The sequence below is a fragment of the Belonocnema kinseyi genome, chromosome 6 (assembly GCF_010883055.1).
Source record: "Belonocnema kinseyi isolate 2016_QV_RU_SX_M_011 chromosome 6, B_treatae_v1, whole genome shotgun sequence".
Classification (NCBI taxonomy): Eukaryota; Metazoa; Arthropoda; class Insecta; order Hymenoptera; family Cynipidae; genus Belonocnema; species Belonocnema kinseyi.
The window spans coordinates 78,235,227-78,256,437 of record NC_046662.1 but is presented as its reverse complement, the minus strand read 5'-3'; the positions used below and the strand labels follow the sequence as shown (position 1 = coordinate 78,256,437).

The 21,211-nt window shown below is 31.3% G+C and overlaps 2 protein-coding genes across 2 annotated transcripts in view; one reads left to right on the top strand and one right to left on the bottom strand.

Moving 5' to 3' along the window:
- The window catches only part of LOC117174366 (regulating synaptic membrane exocytosis protein 1), a 522,514-nt gene that overhangs the window by 213,041 nt on the left and 288,262 nt on the right, over positions 1-21,211 (bottom strand). The window contains exon 10 of the mRNA XM_033363427.1: positions 19,818-19,987. Within this exon, the coding sequence (XP_033219318.1) occupies positions 19,818-19,987 (170 nt within the window). The remainder of the gene's footprint in view (positions 1-19,817; positions 19,988-21,211) is intronic.
- LOC117174367 (ubiquitin carboxyl-terminal hydrolase-like) lies at positions 1,025-4,841 on the top strand. Its single transcript, XM_033363428.1, has 7 exons — positions 1,025-1,139; positions 1,220-1,231; positions 2,276-2,404; positions 4,008-4,138; positions 4,216-4,357; positions 4,458-4,533; positions 4,650-4,841. Exons 1-7 carry the CDS (start codon positions 1,107-1,109, stop codon positions 4,793-4,795), a joined length of 669 nt encoding a protein of 222 aa, XP_033219319.1. The 5' UTR covers positions 1,025-1,106; the 3' UTR covers positions 4,796-4,841.

The window sequence follows — 21,211 nt, the reverse complement described above, 5'->3', positions numbered from 1 at the left end:
GAATCATTCTTAAAATTAATTGAATAATTGCTTTTTATTTTTTCAACCATAATAATTGTTTTTTGAAATAACCGATTTCCGGTAAAAAAAACGCTAACATACTCTATTATTATTCAAATATTGAAAATATACTTTAAACTGTAATGACTTTTTATTCGCAACAGCAGCGCTAACACACTATAATGAAGAATTGTTTAACTTTGAATTTTGTCTGTACAGAATATTAGATTTTCGGTCAGAATTGCTAACGTAACCTGAAATTGTTTAAAAATTTCATCTTTGAAATTTAATCGGACAAAACACATAAAATAATCCAAAATTGTTCGCGATTTTATTTATCTTGTTCAAATTATAATGGTTTCGTCACTTTTCTTTGAAATTTAATAATTTTTTAAAAGAATATGCAATTTCCGATGAAACACATCCTCTTAACCTGAAGTTATTGAAATTTGTAAATATTCTTTCAGCTCAAATAATTTAAAATTAAATATACCACTAATCTGCAAATATTTTTTGAAGTATTAATGAGTTTTGTCTAAAATGCTAAAATTACCTACAATTCATGAACAAATTATGAACGTTTTATTTCTAAATATTTTTGTTAATAAATGTTTATTTTTGTCAAAAACCGCTAATAAAACCGGAAAACGTAAATAGTTAAATATCTTTATTCCTTTTGAAATCTAAGAATTTTGTTATAAGAGTAGCCATTCCGGGTGTAAAACGCTAACATAACCTCAAATTATTGAAGACTGAGGATCTTGATGATTCTTTAAAATGCATTTTGATTTTATGATAAAATGATTTTGTAAGTACTAATTTTCAGCGAAAAAACGTTAACATCAATGCTATGTAATATTTAACGCTCATTAGTATAAAAAAGCACAAATGCTTCTTAGTTTACATATACAATTTTTGCATATTTTCACTACCAAGATAAAAACTTGCAAAAATATAAATTTAAAAATAGCGCCCGACTGTGATTGTAATGTATCTACGCATGCGTGAGGCGTTCTGTTGATTTCGTCTGATATTTTGTTTGTGTCTATTCTATTCTATCAATTTACTTTTAATTTTAGTGATATTAAATAATTTACAAGGTCAAAATGAGTTTGGTTCCATTGGAATCTAATCCTGAGGTACGTGATTTTATTTGATAAAATCTAAAGTAATATGTACATGCAGATATTGAAACGAAGACGATTGTTCTCATTTCCAGGTTATGACGAAGGTAAGTTCTTTAAGGCGATATGAAATAAATTAATTCTGTTGGGGTATCGTAATCTTCACTAATAATTTAATAAATGCATGTTTTCTATTTATAATTTAATTATAAGTTGTATATTTAGTTATTTTATTCGTACATTTGTATTGTTACAAATGCATAGATTATAGTTTTTTCTTCAGTTGGTAGGCCTATTGGAGACTTACGAGTAGTCGCCAGGTGAGCCAACGGAAGAAAAAAAGTTACTATCTAGGGAGAATTGTTCATGTTACCACCTCCACTAGCTGACGCGAAATCGGAATCGGAAATACCAGGGAGGGCCAACGCAATGGGAAGAAAGCGGCAATAGATACCCAGAGCTAGTGCCGCGTACAATTGGTCTGTGAACTATATCGTATGTGCACGAGTCAGTGCACCTTGGAAATTGTAAATAATAAAAGAAGACGAAAATTGATTTCTGGATTGAGAGGCTGATGTCAACTCTGTTTTAAAAAATACCATTTTGGTCTTCTCAAGGATTGAATTAAATTGATTTTTATTTGAAATATTTTACTCAAAGGTATTTAAAAAAATCAGTACCCTCAGAATTCAATTACTTTGCTTTACTTCATAAACAATACAATTATAAATTTTTCCCCTATGTCTTGTCTCATTTTTTCCCCGAAATTCGAAAATTTGTAATATAAGATTGAATTTAGTCAATTTATTCATTAATATTTAAAAAATTCATGTCATTACAAAAAAATTGAGCTGATAAAACAAGATTCCTCACTTCTCAGACATTTTTAATTGTTACATCACATTATTATTTTTTCATTATATTTATTTAGTATTCATTCGTGTCTGAATATTAAATTTTACTTCCGAGTCGCGCCAATTTCAAAACATTCGATTCTGTTTGCTCGGCACCAATCAGAAAGTGAGTAAGTGGTGACACAACTTTCTCTAGAGGAACTCTTAAGTTGAAAAAAAACATAAAACATTAGAGAAATAATTAAATTAACAGCGTGCAAAAATTAATACTTTTGAAATTGCTTTAAAATTGTTTAGCTATTGCATAAACTGGGCGTTCCAAAAAAGTGGAATATTGTCGACGTTTATGGCTTAGATCCGGACTCTTTGGCTTTTTTACTTAAGCCGGTTCTTGCCATGCTACTTTTATATCCAGAGACTGATCAGGTAGAATTATATTTAGTTTTTTAAAGATTGCAAAATGACTTTCTAAATATTCACTGAATTTTAAAATATCTTTTTGTCATATTTTATACCCCTAAATAGCAATAAATGAGCACGCGCATTAAAACGTCTCCGTTTTTATTTCCTAACATTAAAAACTTAAACATTTCGAAAATCTACTATTGAAATAATTTTTAATATAAAGTTTGAAATTTTGTTGAAATAATAATAATTTAGATTTGTAAGCGTTTGAAATTTAAAAAAATAAACACATAACTTAAACGATACTAAAAAAAACGCTTAAAATAAAAAGTAATTTTAAATGGGAAACATTAAAAATTAAAACAATTTTATTTCGGAACATTTAAACTTAAACGAATCCGAACTTTATTCAAGACTAAAAAAAATGCTTTTCGCTAAAATTTGTGGTTTTACAACATTTTTATAATCACTTTCTTGGAAATTTGAACCTTTTTTCAGTAAATTTAAGTTGTTTGAAAATTAAACAATTTTGAAATGTTAAATATGTTTTTACAAATTTAAAAACTTCAATGTTTATAGCACAATTGAAACTTATAAAAGGAAAAAATAGAATTTGAGCCTTCAGCATGAACATTAAGAACTCTATAATTGTAGCTATTCAAAATGAAAGAATTTTTTTTATTTGCTGAAGTATCAATTTCAGATATTATATGATTCCAATGTTCAAAATTGTACAATTTTAAGCTTTTTAATTAGAAATTTTTTTCATGTTTAGTTCGAATATTTGTTTATGTCGAATATTTTGGCAAATTGTCAGACAATAAATAATTTAATTTTTAATTCCTTGTTTTATATTCTTCTTATTTTCAGGGCTTGAATGAAAGAAATAATTGTCTTAATTCGTCATTATTTTGAATTTATTCTAGAGGCATATAATTCAAAAACGTTTAATTATAAATAATTTTTATTGAAAATTGTGCAGCTATCAAGTCTTTCAATTGAATATTCTATGATTTCCAAAATTCTAAAAAACCAGACAATTTTGTACGTTTAAAATTGAAACCAAATAGTTTAGAATATGGAAATCTAATATTATTAAATTCTAAAGTTTCAAGGCTTTTAATATGAACCTTTGCAGTTTTGGAAGATTGAATAATAAGATTGCCATTATATCTTTAATATTTTAATTTAAAACTACAAAATTGTGAAATTTAAAACCACCACAAATTAGTCAATTTCAAACTAAGGATTTTCGTAGTTAAACTTTTGAAACAAAAAACTTTAGTTTAAAGCCTTCCAAAATTAAACTGTTTTAGTGTGTCTATGCAAAACTGTAATTTTCAATTGAAATTATAGAAATATGTACAGCTCAAAATTGAAGAATTTCTAATATTGGAAACCTTAAAAGTTTAATTATGCTTAGAACTTAAAAAGGATATGCTTACTAATTGAAAACTTTGAAAATTAATGATTTAACACTTGCAACATGAAAAAGTAAACACTTCCGAAATTCGCTAAAGTGGAAAAATAATAATTTGAAATACTATTCATTCATTAATTTTCCTTGCATAAAAATGATTTATCGAATAGTAGATTTTTACATATGATCACAATATTTTTTCAGCAAGAATCAGCAGAAATTCGTCAAGAAGCTGACACAAGCGTGTCTTCTAATATTTATTTTTTGAGGCAATTTTTATCAAACGTATGTGGAACGATCGCTTTAATTCATAGTGTTGCAAATAATCTTGATGAGTGCGTATTTTTTGAGATTATGAAAATTTGCGTTCAATTTAAAATACTTTGATTTTTTTTGTGTTTTCATATTAAAGGATTGAGCTTAAAGACGGATTCTTGAAAACATTTTTGGAAAAAACAAAAAATCTTTCAAGCACTGAACGTGGAGAACTGCTAGTTAAAGAAGAGGATCTTATTAAACTTCATAAAGAATTGTCTCAAGAAGGACAGTCTGAGGTGCTGAGTTTAAAAAATATTATGAACTTTTGAAGATACTTATAAAATATAAAAGCTGTTAAGATAAGATTAAACACACATTATGCGTAATTAATTACAGATTCAAAATGAAGCAACACGGAGACGTCGTCATTATGTGACATTTGTACAAAAAGATGGTCATATTTACGAACTGTGTATGTACCTCTTGAAAAAAGTTGGAAACAACTTTTGGAAAAAAATTGGAAACCTTGTTTCCAACTTTTTTCAGTCTTTGTAAATAAATAATAATTTCGAATCTCTTATCACTCAGCTGGAGGAAAAATCTCGCCAATTAATCGGGGACCATCAACACCTGATTCTTTCCTGGATGATGCTGCTAGTGTTTGTCAAGAATATATGAAACGAGATCCAAATGAAATTAGTTATACGATGCTCGCACTTGTTCCTACCTTATAAACCCATATTTTTTACTTCTCTTTCAGTATGATTGAAAACTTTTTTATTTTGATATTTCTACTCCATCTTATGTGATTCTGAATTTTGCAAGATATTATGAAAAATAAAAGTTTTTAAATTTATCAATGACTCTTTACGGATGATTATTACAATCCCTAATTAGCTTCCATCTCTAAATTCCGTGTAAAAAGTCGTAACAATATGCCCCTCCCCCTCTCATATATGTAGGGTGTTTACTCACCTGGAAAACATAGAATTGTCAAAGAACTTTAATATACCTGGAAACTTAACTATATTGTTGAAATTTATTTTTTTAACTAATCCAGTGAAATATTCCATCATTTTAGTTGAAAATTTGTTTTTAACTCAAAATGTAACTATTTAATTCTTGGTTGAAAATAGATATTTTTTCGTTGAATTCTAAACGAAAAAGATAAATTTTCAACCAAGAATATCAATTTTTAATCAAATAGTCGAACTTTCTACAAAAGAAGATAAAACTTAACTTCTTTGTTAAAAATTTTGTTTGTTATTAAAAATGGTTCATTTATTGTTGAAAATTAGTTTTCACTGAAAAGTTGAATAATCCAGTGAATTATTTTATCTTTATTTTTATCTTTTCTAGTTGAATTTTAAGCCAAAAAGACAAGTTTTCAACAGTACTGATAAATCTGTTAGTCGGTTAGTTGCAGTTTCAACAAAAAAAAGTGACGAATTTGAAAAAAAAAAACATCTTTGCACCAAAAAGTTAAATTTAGATAAATTTAAATTAAATTTTCGAATTTTCAACAAAAGAAAGTAAAACTTAATTTCTTTGTTGAATTTTATTTTGTTTTATTTGTTAAAATTTTCATTAATTTTAACTGAAAATTGTTGAACACTTTCGTTAAAATATAAATTTCTTCGTTGAAGATTGTTGAAAATTAATTTTTCTAACTGAAAATTTAACAGTTTTAGTGCAGAAGAGTAGTTAGTAGACACATGAGAAAGAAATCGGTTAAGATGGTTCGGGCATGTTGAGAGAATGCCAAATGAACGACTAACGAAACAAGTACATCAAGTTAAAATAAATGGCAGCGTGCCCAGAGGCAGACCGCGGAAAGAAAAAATGCATGGACATAAAATAAGCTCGAGAAGTAGGCCAGACCAGAAAAATATGGCGACAAACAGTTAATAAAAAGAGTATCAGTAGAGTGAATGACGCCTGAAACAAAATACCTTGGATACTAATGCACCCAAGTGGGGAACCTTACATGACGACTTTGTGTGGATCTTCACTTGGCGTGATTGCTAGAGAGAGAGTGAAACATGCCTACCCTGTAAGGGAAAAATGGCTTAATGGTGTAATAATAATAAAAATAATTGAAATGTCAACATTCTTTTATGTTGAGAATTCATATTTTTGGTTGAAAATGCCACTACTTGGTTCAAAGTTGAACCCCTTTCTTGAAAATAATTGTTGTTGTTGATGATTCATAATTGTAATTGGAAATCCCTGTGTTTAGTTGAAAACCTACCTTCGTTGTTAAAAATACCAAGAATATTAGTTTTCTAGGAAAAGGGGTGAAGTTTAAAAAGAGACAACATTTTTTTATTTAATAGTTCAATTTTCCACAAAAAAATAAATTGAATATTCCATCATTTTAGTTGTAAATTAATCTTTTTGGTTGAAAATGATTTTTTTTTAACCGAACATAAAAATGTTTGATTAATCATTCTATAATCATATTTTTTAGTTTAAAAGTTCAAAAGTTGATTAAAGGTTAAAAACTCTTGCTAAAAATTAATTTTCTTCGTTGAAGATTCATAAGGTAAATTAAAGATTCATCTATTTGATTGAAAATGTAACGATTTTGTGGAATTCGTTTTTTTTTTGTTAAAAATTAATTACTTAAGTAAAAATTGATATTATGGTGAATTATTTTTTAGTTACAAAATAATTGTTTTATTTGGTAAGTTAACTATTTTGTTGAAAATTTTGTTGAAAAAAAATCATGAGATTCCTGGAAAGAACCTGGAATTATCAGGGAATTTATTTCCAGGATTTGAGTAAACACTCTGAATATTAAGTTTATTTTGGAAATATTTCTAACCATGTCTTTTCAAATACAACTTAGTTATTACCCTAATTAACCGAATTACCATACAATTAGAAGCGTGAAGGACATGCAAGAAAGGCTCTACTCGTATACTCACTCCTTGAAAAATTAAAACTTATAAACAGCTGTGTTATCTACTAGAAAAATATTGATAAAAATCTTAATTTTTTACCTTTTTCTATAACGTAACTGTAACTATTTCATGTATCATTTCTTTCTCTCTTAAGAATACTATCCTGCCATAAGGAATTGCTTTTAACAACACTTGTGATTTTTGTCAAGATATTGTATAAAATCCACATTTTTCAACATGCAACATTTTTATTTTCTGCAGTCACTTCTTTTCTTTTTTATTTATATTGTATTTATCAATTCTTATGAATAAAATCACTGCAGTTTCTGACCTTTCTAAACTAACAATGTTCTTCTACTCAGAGAAATGTCATTCTTACGAAAGGATAAGTGATTTTACTGAGAATTGGAGTCTTATGAGTAAAAATGTTTAAATTGAATAGCAATCCATTGTGATAGGATATTATACTTCTGGTGAAGAAATAACTGCAATAAATCAAAATATTTTTTCTCTGAAACTGTGATATAAGTGTATTGGTTTATGACAATTATTGTCGAATAAAAATCTATTGCGACAATAATAACTGTTTGAAAGTTGAGATGGCGTTGAATCCATCTATGTTGAAGTTAGTTTATTGGACAATTTAAAAAATATGTAACTTCTAAGCCCAAGACTTTTCCAGCAAATTCATCTGCTCGAAATCTTGCGTTCAATTCATTGCCAAATCTAGTAAATTTTTCTTAAGCAGTTTCTTAAACACGAGTACATATTACGTGAATTCTGATTATGTATAAAAAAAAATGCTAACTCGTTTAATGGAAATTGCAATGTAAATAAAAATACGAGAATCGTCTCGTGCGTTAATTTTTTATAATCATCTTTGAATAAATACATGTCTGGTGGATGTAAATAAAAGGACCCTTGTGTATCGGAGTAACACTACGAAAAATTGTAAGAATCCGCGTAGCGATGAATTTCATAATTGCATCTGTTGTGATATTCCAATTCGGATGATAATTTTACACATGAAAATGTAAAATTCATTATGTGAAAGAATAAAATAAAATTTAATAGGGCGACAGGTTTCGAATACTCGAGGTTCAAACTTCGTACAATTTCATGCAGATTGAAGAAACACAAGGCGGACACCTTACCACCTATCTAAAACACATTAGATACTATGCGTACTTTTTTATGTTTAAATATTCCTTAAAAAAGATATACGTTTTGAATAACCGCATTTTTCCGTTCCAATAGCAGAAAATCTAAAAGGCAAAATAGTTATAGCTCGAATTCGATTTATTTTTGTGTGAAAGCTGTCAAAAAAGTTGAACATAGCTGTCAATTTCCTCGCATTAAGAATAAAAATGCTCAAAAATTAGAGGATGAAGGCATCGACAAACAACGAAAACGAGAGACGCATTCGTATTCGCATATTATTTGATTAATTATTCTAAATTTTTAATTAATTATAAATAAAAAATCTTACAGTTTCCGCCAGGGTAAAACTAAAGATCTTTGCCCGGTAACAAGCGTTGAATTCAGAAAAATTAAGAATTTCTATTCCTATGAACACGCGATTTTCTTCCGTCTAAAAATCTCCCAACGGGAACAGAAAAAGTGAGAATCCTGTTCCTCTCGCTCAATCGACTTAGTAAAATTTAACGAAAGCATTGATTTAACCTCTTTTTCATTATAAAATCTTTTTATAACTTATAAATTCAAAAAATATTCAAATTTATATTTATGTATATTTTAATAATTTATTTAAACGTCTTTAATAATGCAAAAAGAGCTCAATGCAAATGTGTAAATTTAAATAATTTTAACTCTAGAGAGGCACAGTTGAATCGGAGAGAATTAAAATTTCAGAATTTACATTCCCCATTGAAGTAACTAAAACAACTTATTACACATATTTTGAGAACTTATTAGAAGGAATTAAATAAAATCAAAATTTGACCGCTTCTGATGAATGAAAAATATCTCTGTGAGGTGTGTTACCGGTACAATTAGTAGGAATTAAATATATTGAAAATACGTTCTTTTTGGGAGAATAGAAAACTGTGTGGCGGTTGCTATGAAAATAGAAGTGAATACGTTTAGGAGGAATCTTATTCTTATGGTGGCATTTTAGACAGATGGAAAAATCGCGCATTCAAAATAATAGAATAATCTCCACTTTTGCGCTCAAATCTGAAAATATTAATTTTTCTTTATTCTACGCTTATTACCGGGTGGTAAAATTAAAAATCTCATTGTAATTTTCAATCACGCGAAAGTGATTTTACCGATGCATGGTATTTTTACACGCTGCGACTAAATTTTGCCTTCTGAATGTAAAGTTCGTACGAGGGAATGTGTTATTTTATTTTTATCGAGTGTGTAATATCACACTGCTGTTCGAGGCTTCTTTTATTTACATCGCTATAGGTTGCAATTTCACATCCTTTTGTAAAATCACATAGTGAAGTGTGTGATATTTACAATGATACAATATGTAATTTTCCGAAACTTTGTAATTTTACACAAATATTTTTTTACAGTGTACGTTTCGACACTCACAGACTCCAAAAATCGTAACATTTTGTCGGTGGCTGTCTGTATGTCTGTATATATGGTCACCTAAATGTGTAGCCACGCTGACTTTTGAAGGATTCATTCTATCAAGTCAGCCTTTGATACAATTTTTAAGTGTCCCAAAATCAAGGTTAAGTTCGTTAAACAGATATTATTTTTATTTTAGAAATTTTTGTTCAAGTTTCTCATAGATGGGTAAAAGACTTGTAAATTATCCAAATTAAATTTTAACTGTTAATTAAATTTAGAAAAGTTATATACTTTAAAAAATTTTGAAAATGTTCAGAAAAATAGAAAAAAAATTTTTTTTTTTGATATATTAGAAAATTTTCTTTAAATTATTCAATAGATATAAAGTATATTTGGAAATTATTTCAGTTAAATTTTTTGATAAGACGAAAATTTAAAAAGTTAGAACTTTTTAAAAATTTGAAGAAAACAAATTTATGAGTTTTATCATTTTTTGTTAAATTTTCTAGTGTACGATAAAAAGACTTGCAAATTATCCTGATTAAATTTTTACTTTCGATGGAAATTTAAAAATTTATATGCTTTTCAAAATTTAGAAAATTTTGTCTTTATTTTTCTGTGTTTATTTAAGAAATATCAATCCTAAATTCTACTAGATTTTAAATTAAATTAAACTCTTCGAAAGCGCCGATTGTGGGGCTGACACGGTGGGTCGGAACTAACTCATTATAGCCCACTCTGCTTTTGTTTGTTCACGCCTGAGTGCTCGCCTGAGTGACAACCGCAGACTCCGCGCTCCCCCCCCAACTCCTGTTACACCTACCTGTGGCGCGGCATCAATTCTCGGAAGGGCTATAGAAGGGGGGTCTATTGAAGGGTTTGACTTTATATGTATTTCGAAACTATTCTCATGAAACTTTTTAAATAGAGAAAAATAACAAAAGTTTGATCACTTTCAAAAATATGCAATTTTTGTTTTCAAGAGATCCGCGAGTTTAAGCGTTATTCTTAGCACATTTCAACAAGATTTACAAATTATTTCGATGAAATTTTTTAATTTGACACAGATGATCAAACGCGAAGCACGAGTGTTGTAATGTGAATGAAATCGTTAAAGCCGTAGGTTCTTTGAGAACCTTCTTTAAAATCAAATTCCAAACAAAATTTAGTTCCAATTTATGGCGCAAAGCGCTGCGCGCAGAAAGATTGTGTCCGCGCAGCGGGCATATTAAAAAAAAATTTTATTGAAACCTGTAAAAGCAAAAATTTTCTTATTGATATTAAAAGTTTCAAATTGCTGAAGTCGATGGAACCGGCAAAAATGCAAAAATTTCATCTCCTTCCCTTCGAAAAGGATTTGTATTATTGGCGGACATTTTTTTAAAGCAATTGATATCTGGTTGGACTACACTGAATTGTGTATACCGCTTATTTACGGCATAAAAACAAGTATATTATGAATAGACAGGATATGTTTTAAATAAAGTGGATGAAATATTACATGCGTAAACTTTGAATTGACATTACCTACATTGATTTACAGCGATCAGGGCAAACAGGTGAATCTGAACATAACCTTGAAATAATGACAGAACGGCCCAGCATGTTTATTATAATTTCGATTGATTATTCTTTACCAAAGAAATGTTTGGTGGTTTTGTATGTTTATCACTGACAGTGTTGGCAGCGATAATTTAAGTAATAATTACTTATTGTCAGTTGAACAATCATCACTTATTATTCATTTTAATAAGTCAAACATTATTTCTTAATTTCAAATTTGATTACCATTGCTATTTACACAGATCGATCCTAGAAGAAATACACATCAGGAAATGCAGATAGAATTGCTGCCTAAAATTAATTATCTGAGTCATTTGAATGGTATAGGCGTATCAAAAAGATATCTCGAAGCAATTTAACTTGCCCGAATTTTGATTGATACAATTTTTAGGGATTTTTTTATTTTAGAAAATGTTTTCTCTAGACCTAATTTCAAAATTTGGTTTGATCAACCAATAAAATAAATTAAACACCTGTTGGCAATAGGATTGTACCAGTAATAAATCTAGAAGAGAAATTTTGGGCCGATATTTACATTCCAATTGTTTTTTAATTATTCTATTTTCGAACTTGCTATATCTGGATCTAATTTCCAAATTGGCATTTGATCAGCACCTAAAATCAATTTAAAGTAATTTTGATGGTATCTGTGTATCAAAAAAAAAATCTCGAAGCAATTTAACTTTTTTAATTTTCAGATCTGATAAAATAGATAATCACTGAATAAGATCTAAAAAAATTGGAATAAAAATTCCGACTTAAAATTTCGCTTCTAAATTTTTTTTCGATGCACTACTATTCTGAGCGATTTTTTAATTTATTTCAGTGGTTGATTAAACGAAATTTTGAAATGAGGCCCGGAGAAAAAATTTACTAAAATAAAAAAATTTCTAAAACTGTACTTATTAAAATTTGGGGTCGTTAAATTGCTTCGACATTTTTTGGGATACACCGATACTATCAAAAGTACTTAAAATTTATTTTAGCGGCTGATCAAATGCCAGTTGGGAAATCAGATCCAGATATAGCAATTTCGAGAGTAGAATAATTTAAAAACAAAATTGGAATAAAAATTTCTGCCTAAAATTTCACTTCTAGATTTATTACTGATACAATCCTATCACCAACTGGTCTTTAATTTATTTTAGTGGTTCATAAAACCAAATTTTGGGATGGCGTCCAGAAAAAACATTTTATAAAATAGTAAAATTGCTAAAAACTTTATTGAATAAAATTTGGACTATTCAAATTGCTTAGAGATTTTTTTTGATTCACCGATACCCTCAAAATTACTTAAAATTGATTTTAGGTGCTGATCTAATGCCAATTTGGAAATCAGATCCAGATATAGCAATTTTGAAAATAGTATAATAAAAAAAATTGGAATGTGAATATCGGCCTAAAATTACTCTTCTAGATTTATTACTGATACAATCCTATCACCAAAAAGTGTTCAATTTAATTCATTGGTTGATTAAAACAAATTTTGTGATAAGGTCCAGAGAAAAATTTTCGAAAGTAAAAAAGTCCCTGAAAACTTTATTAATTATAACCCGGGCTAGTAAAATTGCTTCGAGATTTTTTTTGATACACCGATACCATCAAAATTACTTAAAATTGATTTTAGGAGCCGATCAAATGCCATTTTGCAAACCATATCCAGAGATAGCAATTTCGAAAATACAATAATTTAAAGAAAAAGTTGGTCCAGAGAAAAAATTTTCTAAAATAAAAATTATCCCTAAAAACTTTATTAATTATCATCCGGGATAGTCAAATTATATCGAGATTTTTTTTTGATACACCGATACCCTCAAAATTACTTAAAATTGATTTTATGTGCTGATCAAATACCAATTGGGAAATCAGATCCAGATATAGCAAGTTCGAAAATAGAATAATTAAAAAAAATTGGAATGTAAATATCGGCCAAAAATTTCTCTTCTAGATTTACTACTGGTACAATCCTATCGCCAACTAGTGTTTAATTTATTTTATTGGTTGATCAAACCAAATTTTGAGATGAGGTCCAGAGAAAACATTTTCTAAAATAAAAAACATCCCTAAAAATTGTATCAATTAAACTCCGGGCAAGTTAGATTGCTTCGAAATATCTTTTTGATACGCCTATACCATCAAAATGACTTAGATTATTAATTTTAGGCTGATCAATCCCCAGTCCTGGGATCAGATCCGAAGATAAAGATTTTTCAACAATGTTTATGGAAATACACCATGCCGAAATGCACTAATTCCATCTGAATTTCCTGATGTGTATTTCTTCTAGGAACATTCAGTGAAAAAAAAACAATGGTAATCAACTATTGCATTCAGAAATAATGTTTAACTTATTGGAATGATTAATAAGTAATGATTGTTCAATTTACAATAAGTAATTATTACTTAAATTATCGCTGCCGACACTGTCAGTGAGAAAAAAACATACCCACCCACCAAACATTTCATTGGTAAATAACAATCAATCGAAAGTATAATAAACATGCCGGGCCGATCTGTCATTATTTCGAGGTTATGTTCAGATTCACCTGTTTGCCCTGATCGCTGTAAGTAAATGTTGATAATGTCAATTTATATTTTACGCATGTAATATTTCATTCACTTTATTTAAAATAAATCCTGTCTATTCATAACATATAGTACCTGCTTTTATTCCCTAAATAAGCGGTAAACACAATTCACTCTTCGCCCACTGGAAGCACAGAATATTATTACAATTTTATAGTATTTGTTACTTAGCAGACATTCCATAATGTTATTGGCACAAAAAAATGTCGTTTACTTCTCAGTTCACATGTCTCTTTTCATTATTAATTAAACACTTTTATTATTTGTAATTACTATGCAACATAACCTATATTGTTTTGACAGTTGTATCCCTTTGAAGTTTTGTACGCAACCATAGAAACTATGATAAACTTGATCCAAAGATGCACGGACTTGACCGCATGGCCGATCCGAATGCAACTTTAAAGGCGCGAAATATGAAAATACCCCTGTATAATGGCTTCTCCCCTGCTATTGCGCAATTCGGGTAGCATTCGATTCGCCATGTATGTAAGCCCCAGCGTGTGCACCCTGTATATGCAGGGTGTCTAAAAAGTATCGGGACGGTTGGATTTTTCCTCAGGTAAAATATTTTTCAAAAAAGTGAAGGTCATTCCTGAAGTAAATTTCAACGAGGAACTCAATGCTGACCTTCATTTTGACCTCAAAGTTGACCTCCATGGCGTTTTTAAGGTTAACGTTGTTTTTTTAAATAACCCCCATTTTTACATCTGCAATCGATAAAGCGGAAAATTCTACGTTTAGGTACGTACCCAAGTCATAAGTCAATTGGAACGTTCAAGGTCAGTTAGAGGTTATTTGAAATTAACAAAGTTTTCGAAGAGGTCAGTGCAATTCCTGAAGTAAATTTCAACGAGAAATTCATTGGTGAGCTCTGTATTGATCTTGGTGATAATCTTCAAGGTTTTTTCGAATTTTTCCCAAGCAGTTTACGTTTACGTTTAGCATTACCCGGGAACAACGACGTGGTCGTAGTAAAATCTATTCCCTTTGGGGTGCTTGATTAGCGTTAGTCCCCTTGCCTCTCACGTTTTGGAGTGCTTCATTAGCGTGAGTCGCCTTGCCTTTCACGCTTCAGTGAAGATGTTCGAAATGAAAACCTTGAGCTTCTTGACAAAAAGCTATAGGATTGTAAAAATGAATTACAGCATTACGAATCATCTCCCTATCAATCAAAGTAGCTTGTTGCAGAATCCGATTCTGCAATTCGTCGAAGCTTTGCGGTTGCGTTGAGTATACTTTGCTCTTTAATTAAACCCAAAGAAAATAGTCGAGAGGCGTCAGATCAAGAGATCTAGCAGGCCACTCGATTTCACCCCTTTTTCCAATCCACCTATGAGGGAACTGCGTATCCACATATGCTCGAACGTCCCTACCGTGATGAGCCGCTGCTCCGTCCTGCTGGAACCAAATATTTTGAAAATTATCGCCTGTAATCTCCCTCATTCTTGATACAATTTGGTTTCTGAGAAGCTCTTCATATGCACGGTCATTGAGATTGCCATCGATGAAGAAAGGAATTTGTGTCGGACCAATATCTACAATTTTGCCTGTTAACTTCACCTTTTAAAGTGAAAGTAGATTCATCTGAAAATACTGTATTGTACAAGAAAAGAGGATCTCTATCAATTCTGTCTATCATAATTTCACAAAATTCCACCCGACGATCAGGATCGCCTTCATTGAGCTCTTGTACTAGATGAACTTTGTAAGGATGGAAATTAATGCTTTTTAAAATATTTCGCACTGTTTCAGGAGCAACGTCACGCTCATCACTAGCTCGACGTAAACTAAGGTGTGGGTTTTCAACAAATGCTTGGGCTATGTCCATCTACATCTCCGGAGATCCTGCAGATTTTGGCCGACCAGTTCTCTGAAGGTCCTTGATAGATCCATGATTCATCAAGCGCCTTACAGTTCTTTCAATCGCTGATTTTGAGACAGGATTTTACCCTTCTCCATTACGAAAAGTGTGATTAAAAAGCAAACGAACTTGATCATAAGATCGAACTCGGTCTCCCAAACTACGCATCATTAATACAGATACCCTCTCTCGTTTCGAAAGTTTAGCTTGCGCCATAATAATCTTTTAGCGAAAGATAGTAAGTATGTACTCGTAATACGTAAATTTAGTTTCGATTCCTAATTTTCGTATGGAAAAACGGTATAGGACTTATGGTATCGCCTTAGGTATTAACTTAGGTATCGAAAAACGGTATAGGACTGTATAACTCTTCGAGGAGGAATAGAACTCTCACCAGAGCACCTGGAACTTTTAATGAAAAATTTCCTCATATATTTACAATATTCAAAATGCTGTAACCGAGATCAATACAGAGCTCACCAATGAATTTCTCGCTGAAATTTACTTCAGGAATTGCACTGACCTCTTGGAAAACTTTGTTAATTTCAAATAACCTCTAACTGACCTTGAACGTTACAATTGTCCTATAACTTGGGTATCCGCTCTATCGATTGCAGATGTAAAAAACAGGAGGTTTCCATTTAAAAAAAAACAAAGTAGACCTACAAAAAGTCATGAAAGTCAACTTCAACGCCAAAATGAAGGTCACCATTGAATTCATCGTTGAAATTTACTTCAGGAATTATTATGACCTCTTGGAAAACTTTGTTAATTACAAATAACCTTTCACTGACCTTGAACGTTACAATTGACCTATGACTTGGATACGTACCTGAATGTAGAATTTTCCGCTCTATCGACTGCAGATGTAAAAAAAGGGGTTTTCATTTTATAAACAAAGCTGTCCTTCAGAAAGCCGAAATTTACTTTAGAAATGACCTTTACTTTTTTGAAAAATATTAGACCTGAGGAAATATCCAACCGTCCCGGGACTTTCTAGACTCCCTGTATGTATGTATGTATGTATGTTTGTGTGTATGCATGTATGCATGTATGTATGGATATATAGACACTTGACTGAAAGCGAGAGTTTGGTGTAACGTGAAACCCATCAATTCTTGTTAATAAATACTTTGACATTTTATTTGAATATTGCAGAATCCCTTTGAAAACCCACAGAAGTTACGTGAAATCTGACGAAATTTCTTGAAATATCTTGTAATTTTTTTAAATCTCTTGAAATTTCCACGGAAATTCCTTAAAATTACTGAAAACCTCAGAAATCTGCTGAAATCTCCAAAATCTCTTGAAATCTTTGACAATATTCCACAAGCTTATAGATACTGCAAAATTTGTCCGATTCTAATTCTTTAAAACCGCATGAAATTTTGACAAATTTCTTAAACTTTTGTAAATCCTTTAAAATTTTTTTGAAATTACATATAAAGCAAACGCGAATCAAAATTGAGAACTTACAGAAACCGGATATGCTAATAGATTTTCAAAATAAGATAATCGAAAGCAGTGATATGGCAACATGGGAGGACCGTATAAAAAACAAAGATATAGATGGCGCCTGGACAAAGTCACGGGATATCCTTGTGAGATGTACGATTGAAGTGTGTGGTACTGCAGTTGTAGGAAGAATGTCTGGTGATGCGTGATGGAATGATGAAATTCAGGCTTCCCAAAAAGCAAAGAGAGAAGCGTACAGGAGAACTTTGAACATCGTAGGTCACAGTTTTGACTATATATCTCGTGTTATTTTTCTGGCAAAGGCGTAAAAGGTTAGAAGGGTTTAGTTTGCATTAAATTTTGTGTGAAAAATGGAATCCAGTGCTTTAAAACTCTTGAAATGTTGACAGTTGCATACGGTGAGTCTACTCTGAGTAAGAAAAATGTGTATAAATGGTACAAGCTGTTCCAAGAAGGCCGAGAGGATGTCGAAGACGAACCTCGCCCTGGACGTCCCAGCACGTCAACAACAGATGAAAACGTTCAAGCAGTGGAGTAAATGGTGTTGAAAAATCGCCGAATTACCATTAGAGAAATTGCTGAAAATGTTGGCATATCGGTTGGCTCATGCCATGGTATCTTTTCGGATCGCTCAAGAGATGTTGAATGAAGTCAATAATGATCCTGATTTTCTCGAAAGGGTTATAACTGGGGCTCAATCGTGGATATATGGTTATGACTTCAAAACTAAAGCCCAATCGTCTCAGTGGAAGCATCCTGAGTCTCCAAGACCGAAAAAGCACGTCAAGTTCGGTCAAATGTGAAGGTTTTGCTCACTGTCTTCTTTGATTACCGTGGCGTAGTGCATCAGGAATTCTTACCACAAGATCCTACGGTCAATAAGGAGTATTGCCTTTAAGTTATGCGCCGTTTGCGAGAGGCGATACGCAAAAAACGTCCGGAACTTTGGAAAAACAATTCGCGGCTTTTGCATCACGATAATGCACCTGCTCATTCATCGTTGCTTGTGAAAGATTTTTTGACCAAAAACAGCATCACAGTCATGCCTCAGCCTCCATATTCACCGGATTTGGCCCCCAGTGACTTTTTTCTTTTCTCAAAACTGAAGAGACCCATGAAAGGACATCGATTTTCAACGATTGAGGAGATAAAAACTGCATCGCTGAAAGAACTCAAAGCTATACCACAAAATGATTATCAGAAGTGCTTCAATGATTGGAAAAAGCGTTGGCACAAGTGTAGTATATCTGAGGGGGGTTACTTTGAAGGGGACAACATAAATATTGAAGAACAAATGAATATTTTTTGAGAAAACCATAAAGTCACCTTATTTTTTTAACACACCTCGTATTTGTACCGACTGTACTATACGGTAGCGAGACATGGACTTATCAAAAAAAGGATAAGAGTAAAATTAACGCAATTGACATGAGATTCATGCGCATAATATACGGGAAAACTCTGATGGAGAAAGTAAGTAACGAGATGATTCTAAAAGAATTTGGTGCAGAAGAGATGCTAGCAGACACATGGGAAAGAAATCGGTTAAGATGGTTCGGGCATGTTGAGAGAATGCCAAATGAACGACTAACGAAGCAAGTGTATCAAGGTAAAGTAAATGGCAGCGTGCCCAGAGGTAGACCGCGGAAAGAATGGTTAGAATGTGTGAATGAGACCCTAGTTAGAAGAGACATTAGAAGTCAAAGAAACACGAGAGCCTGCATGAAGAAATGCATGGACGTAAAAGAAGCTAGAGGAGTATGCTAGGACAGGAAAGTATGGCGGCAAATAGTTAAAAAAAAGAGTGTCAGTAGAGTGAATGACGCCTGAAACAAAAGACCTTGGCCTAAATAAGAGGAAAATTCTGAATCAATCTGAAAATTCTCGATCCCTTCTACACATTACTCCTTTCCCCACCGAGTGAGTCACGCCTACCCCGAAAGGGAAATGGCTTAATGGTGTATATATACATACAATTTAGTAATGCTCTTAAAAATTGATTTAAATCTTTTAAAGTAATTTAAAATCTATTCAAATTCCTTTGAATCTTCCAAATTATTCTCGAATCTTTATAATTCATAAAAAAATTTTTAAATACTTGGATATACCTTAAAATATTGTAAATTTCTATAAATCTTTGAAATGATTTGAAATCCCTAAATTGCTGTAAATAAATGCTTTGAAATTTCATTGAAATAGTACAGAACTGCTTGAAATTCCCTGAAGTCACATGAACTCTGATATTTCTTGAAATTATTCGAAATTTTCTAAGACTCTTAAATCTTCCTTGAAAATCCCTTAAAATGAATGTTATCCTCAGAAATCTGTAAAAATAATTGAAATCCCTTGGAATGTTTAAAAAATCTTAAAACCTTATAGATCTTTGAACATTACTTGCAATTTTTTGAATCCTTACTATCCTTTAAAAGCATAGAATATCTGTGGAATTTGTTGAAAAATATTACGTAACAATATCGATTTTCCTTACCCTCTTTAGCCCTATAGCAGCTTTTAACGTCTCCCTCCTCCTAAGAGATTAAAAAAATTAGCATAAGATTATTTTCTTCCCCAAACACAAGGTTTGAAATCCTTTTGGAAACATTTGTAGAAGCACTTTATTCAGGTTTATTTTTTCTTATTTTCTCAAGGACGGTTTTACTGACAGGCATAAATGTAACGTGTGTAATGTGAGGATTCCGCTAGGAAAACACAATGTTTATTGCTTATGGGATGCGACAATTGCGGGAATGGAATAGAATGTACGGGATGAAATAAAGGGGCATAAAAGTATCTTTTTCTGACGACACTCACCAACTTCACTATCGACGTCGTGAATGACGATTTTGATGCCTTCACCATCGACGAGGCTTCCTTGACGAGGTAAGTCTCGGTCTTCAGTGGCTACTCTGCTGACTGCAGCGGGAGTGGCTTTCACGGGTACTGGTGCCATAGGAAGTCCCCTGATCGCATTGATGTCCGGTCTGAAAAAGAAAGAAAGCGCCTGGAAAACATTGAATCGTACGTGCTCGCAAGCCTCAGCATGGATATGGAACGTGCCGAGGGTGAAAGCTGGCGCAATTCTACGGTACAATGCGCTGGAGATAAGGACTTTTCTACAAGTTTTTAGCACCCCAAGACTTTTGTTTCTATATAAATAGAGACAGATATAAAAAGGAGATATTTTTTGTTTCTTTTCATCATTTGAAATTGTTTAAATGCAAACTATTTCTTTGTAAATCGTGGATTGGAAAATAGGCTACATGGTAAAAAAAATTGAGTTATAACAGGGATATTATTCCTTATTATAGCTAAACATTTAGCTGAAAACGAATAATTTTTTCGACTGTAGGCGGTAACTATATTGAAATATTAAAACACGCTAGGCAAACAGCAAACATGACCTCAAATGCATTATGCGGATTTCCGGTAAACTCATTTTCTCGATACCAGATAAAAAATTGACTACTGTAAGTTAATATATTTCTATACCAACTAAATGTTTTTCTAATCTAAATATAATAAAATTATTTTCACTCTGTCGAAAATAATAAAATGTCGAACTTAACAGCTTTGTCCAAATTACTGATTACGAGAAGAATTTACATAAAGAAACTAAATGTTTAACTCAAACTAACTAAACGTGTTACCTAATCTAAGTGGACACTTTCTTTGAGTTTAATATATTCTCGATTCACTCGTTCGCCTCAAGATTTCTTTTCCGTGAAGGCAATTGGACTTTCAAATAGATATTACCTATAAATTGCGGTAAAAATCTTACTTCTGGGTTCTCAGTTGGTCCTTCATTTTCCTCTTTACCTCCTGTTATGTATCCTTAAATTTGAAAAACCATAAAATGCCTGAAATTGAGAACTCCAACCCAACATTACATTTTTTACTCCATGTATACCCTTCTTTTAGGCTTTTTAAATCTCTAAAATTCCCCTCTCATAGGAGATCGTCAGACATTCAACCTTTAGCTCACACTTGTTTCCAAATACCCAATTACCTAAACTCTCACAATAAGCCCCCAAGCAATTAGTTACTTTCACTTTAATCACCAGCTAACTTCACTTCGTTGATTGATGAGGGGAAAACTATGGACCAAATGCATGGGATAGAACTTCATTTTTGTTATATCTTCGTAATAAATAACAATTATCATCATTTTATTATTTCAATAAATAGTTCTTAAAAAATAAAAACTT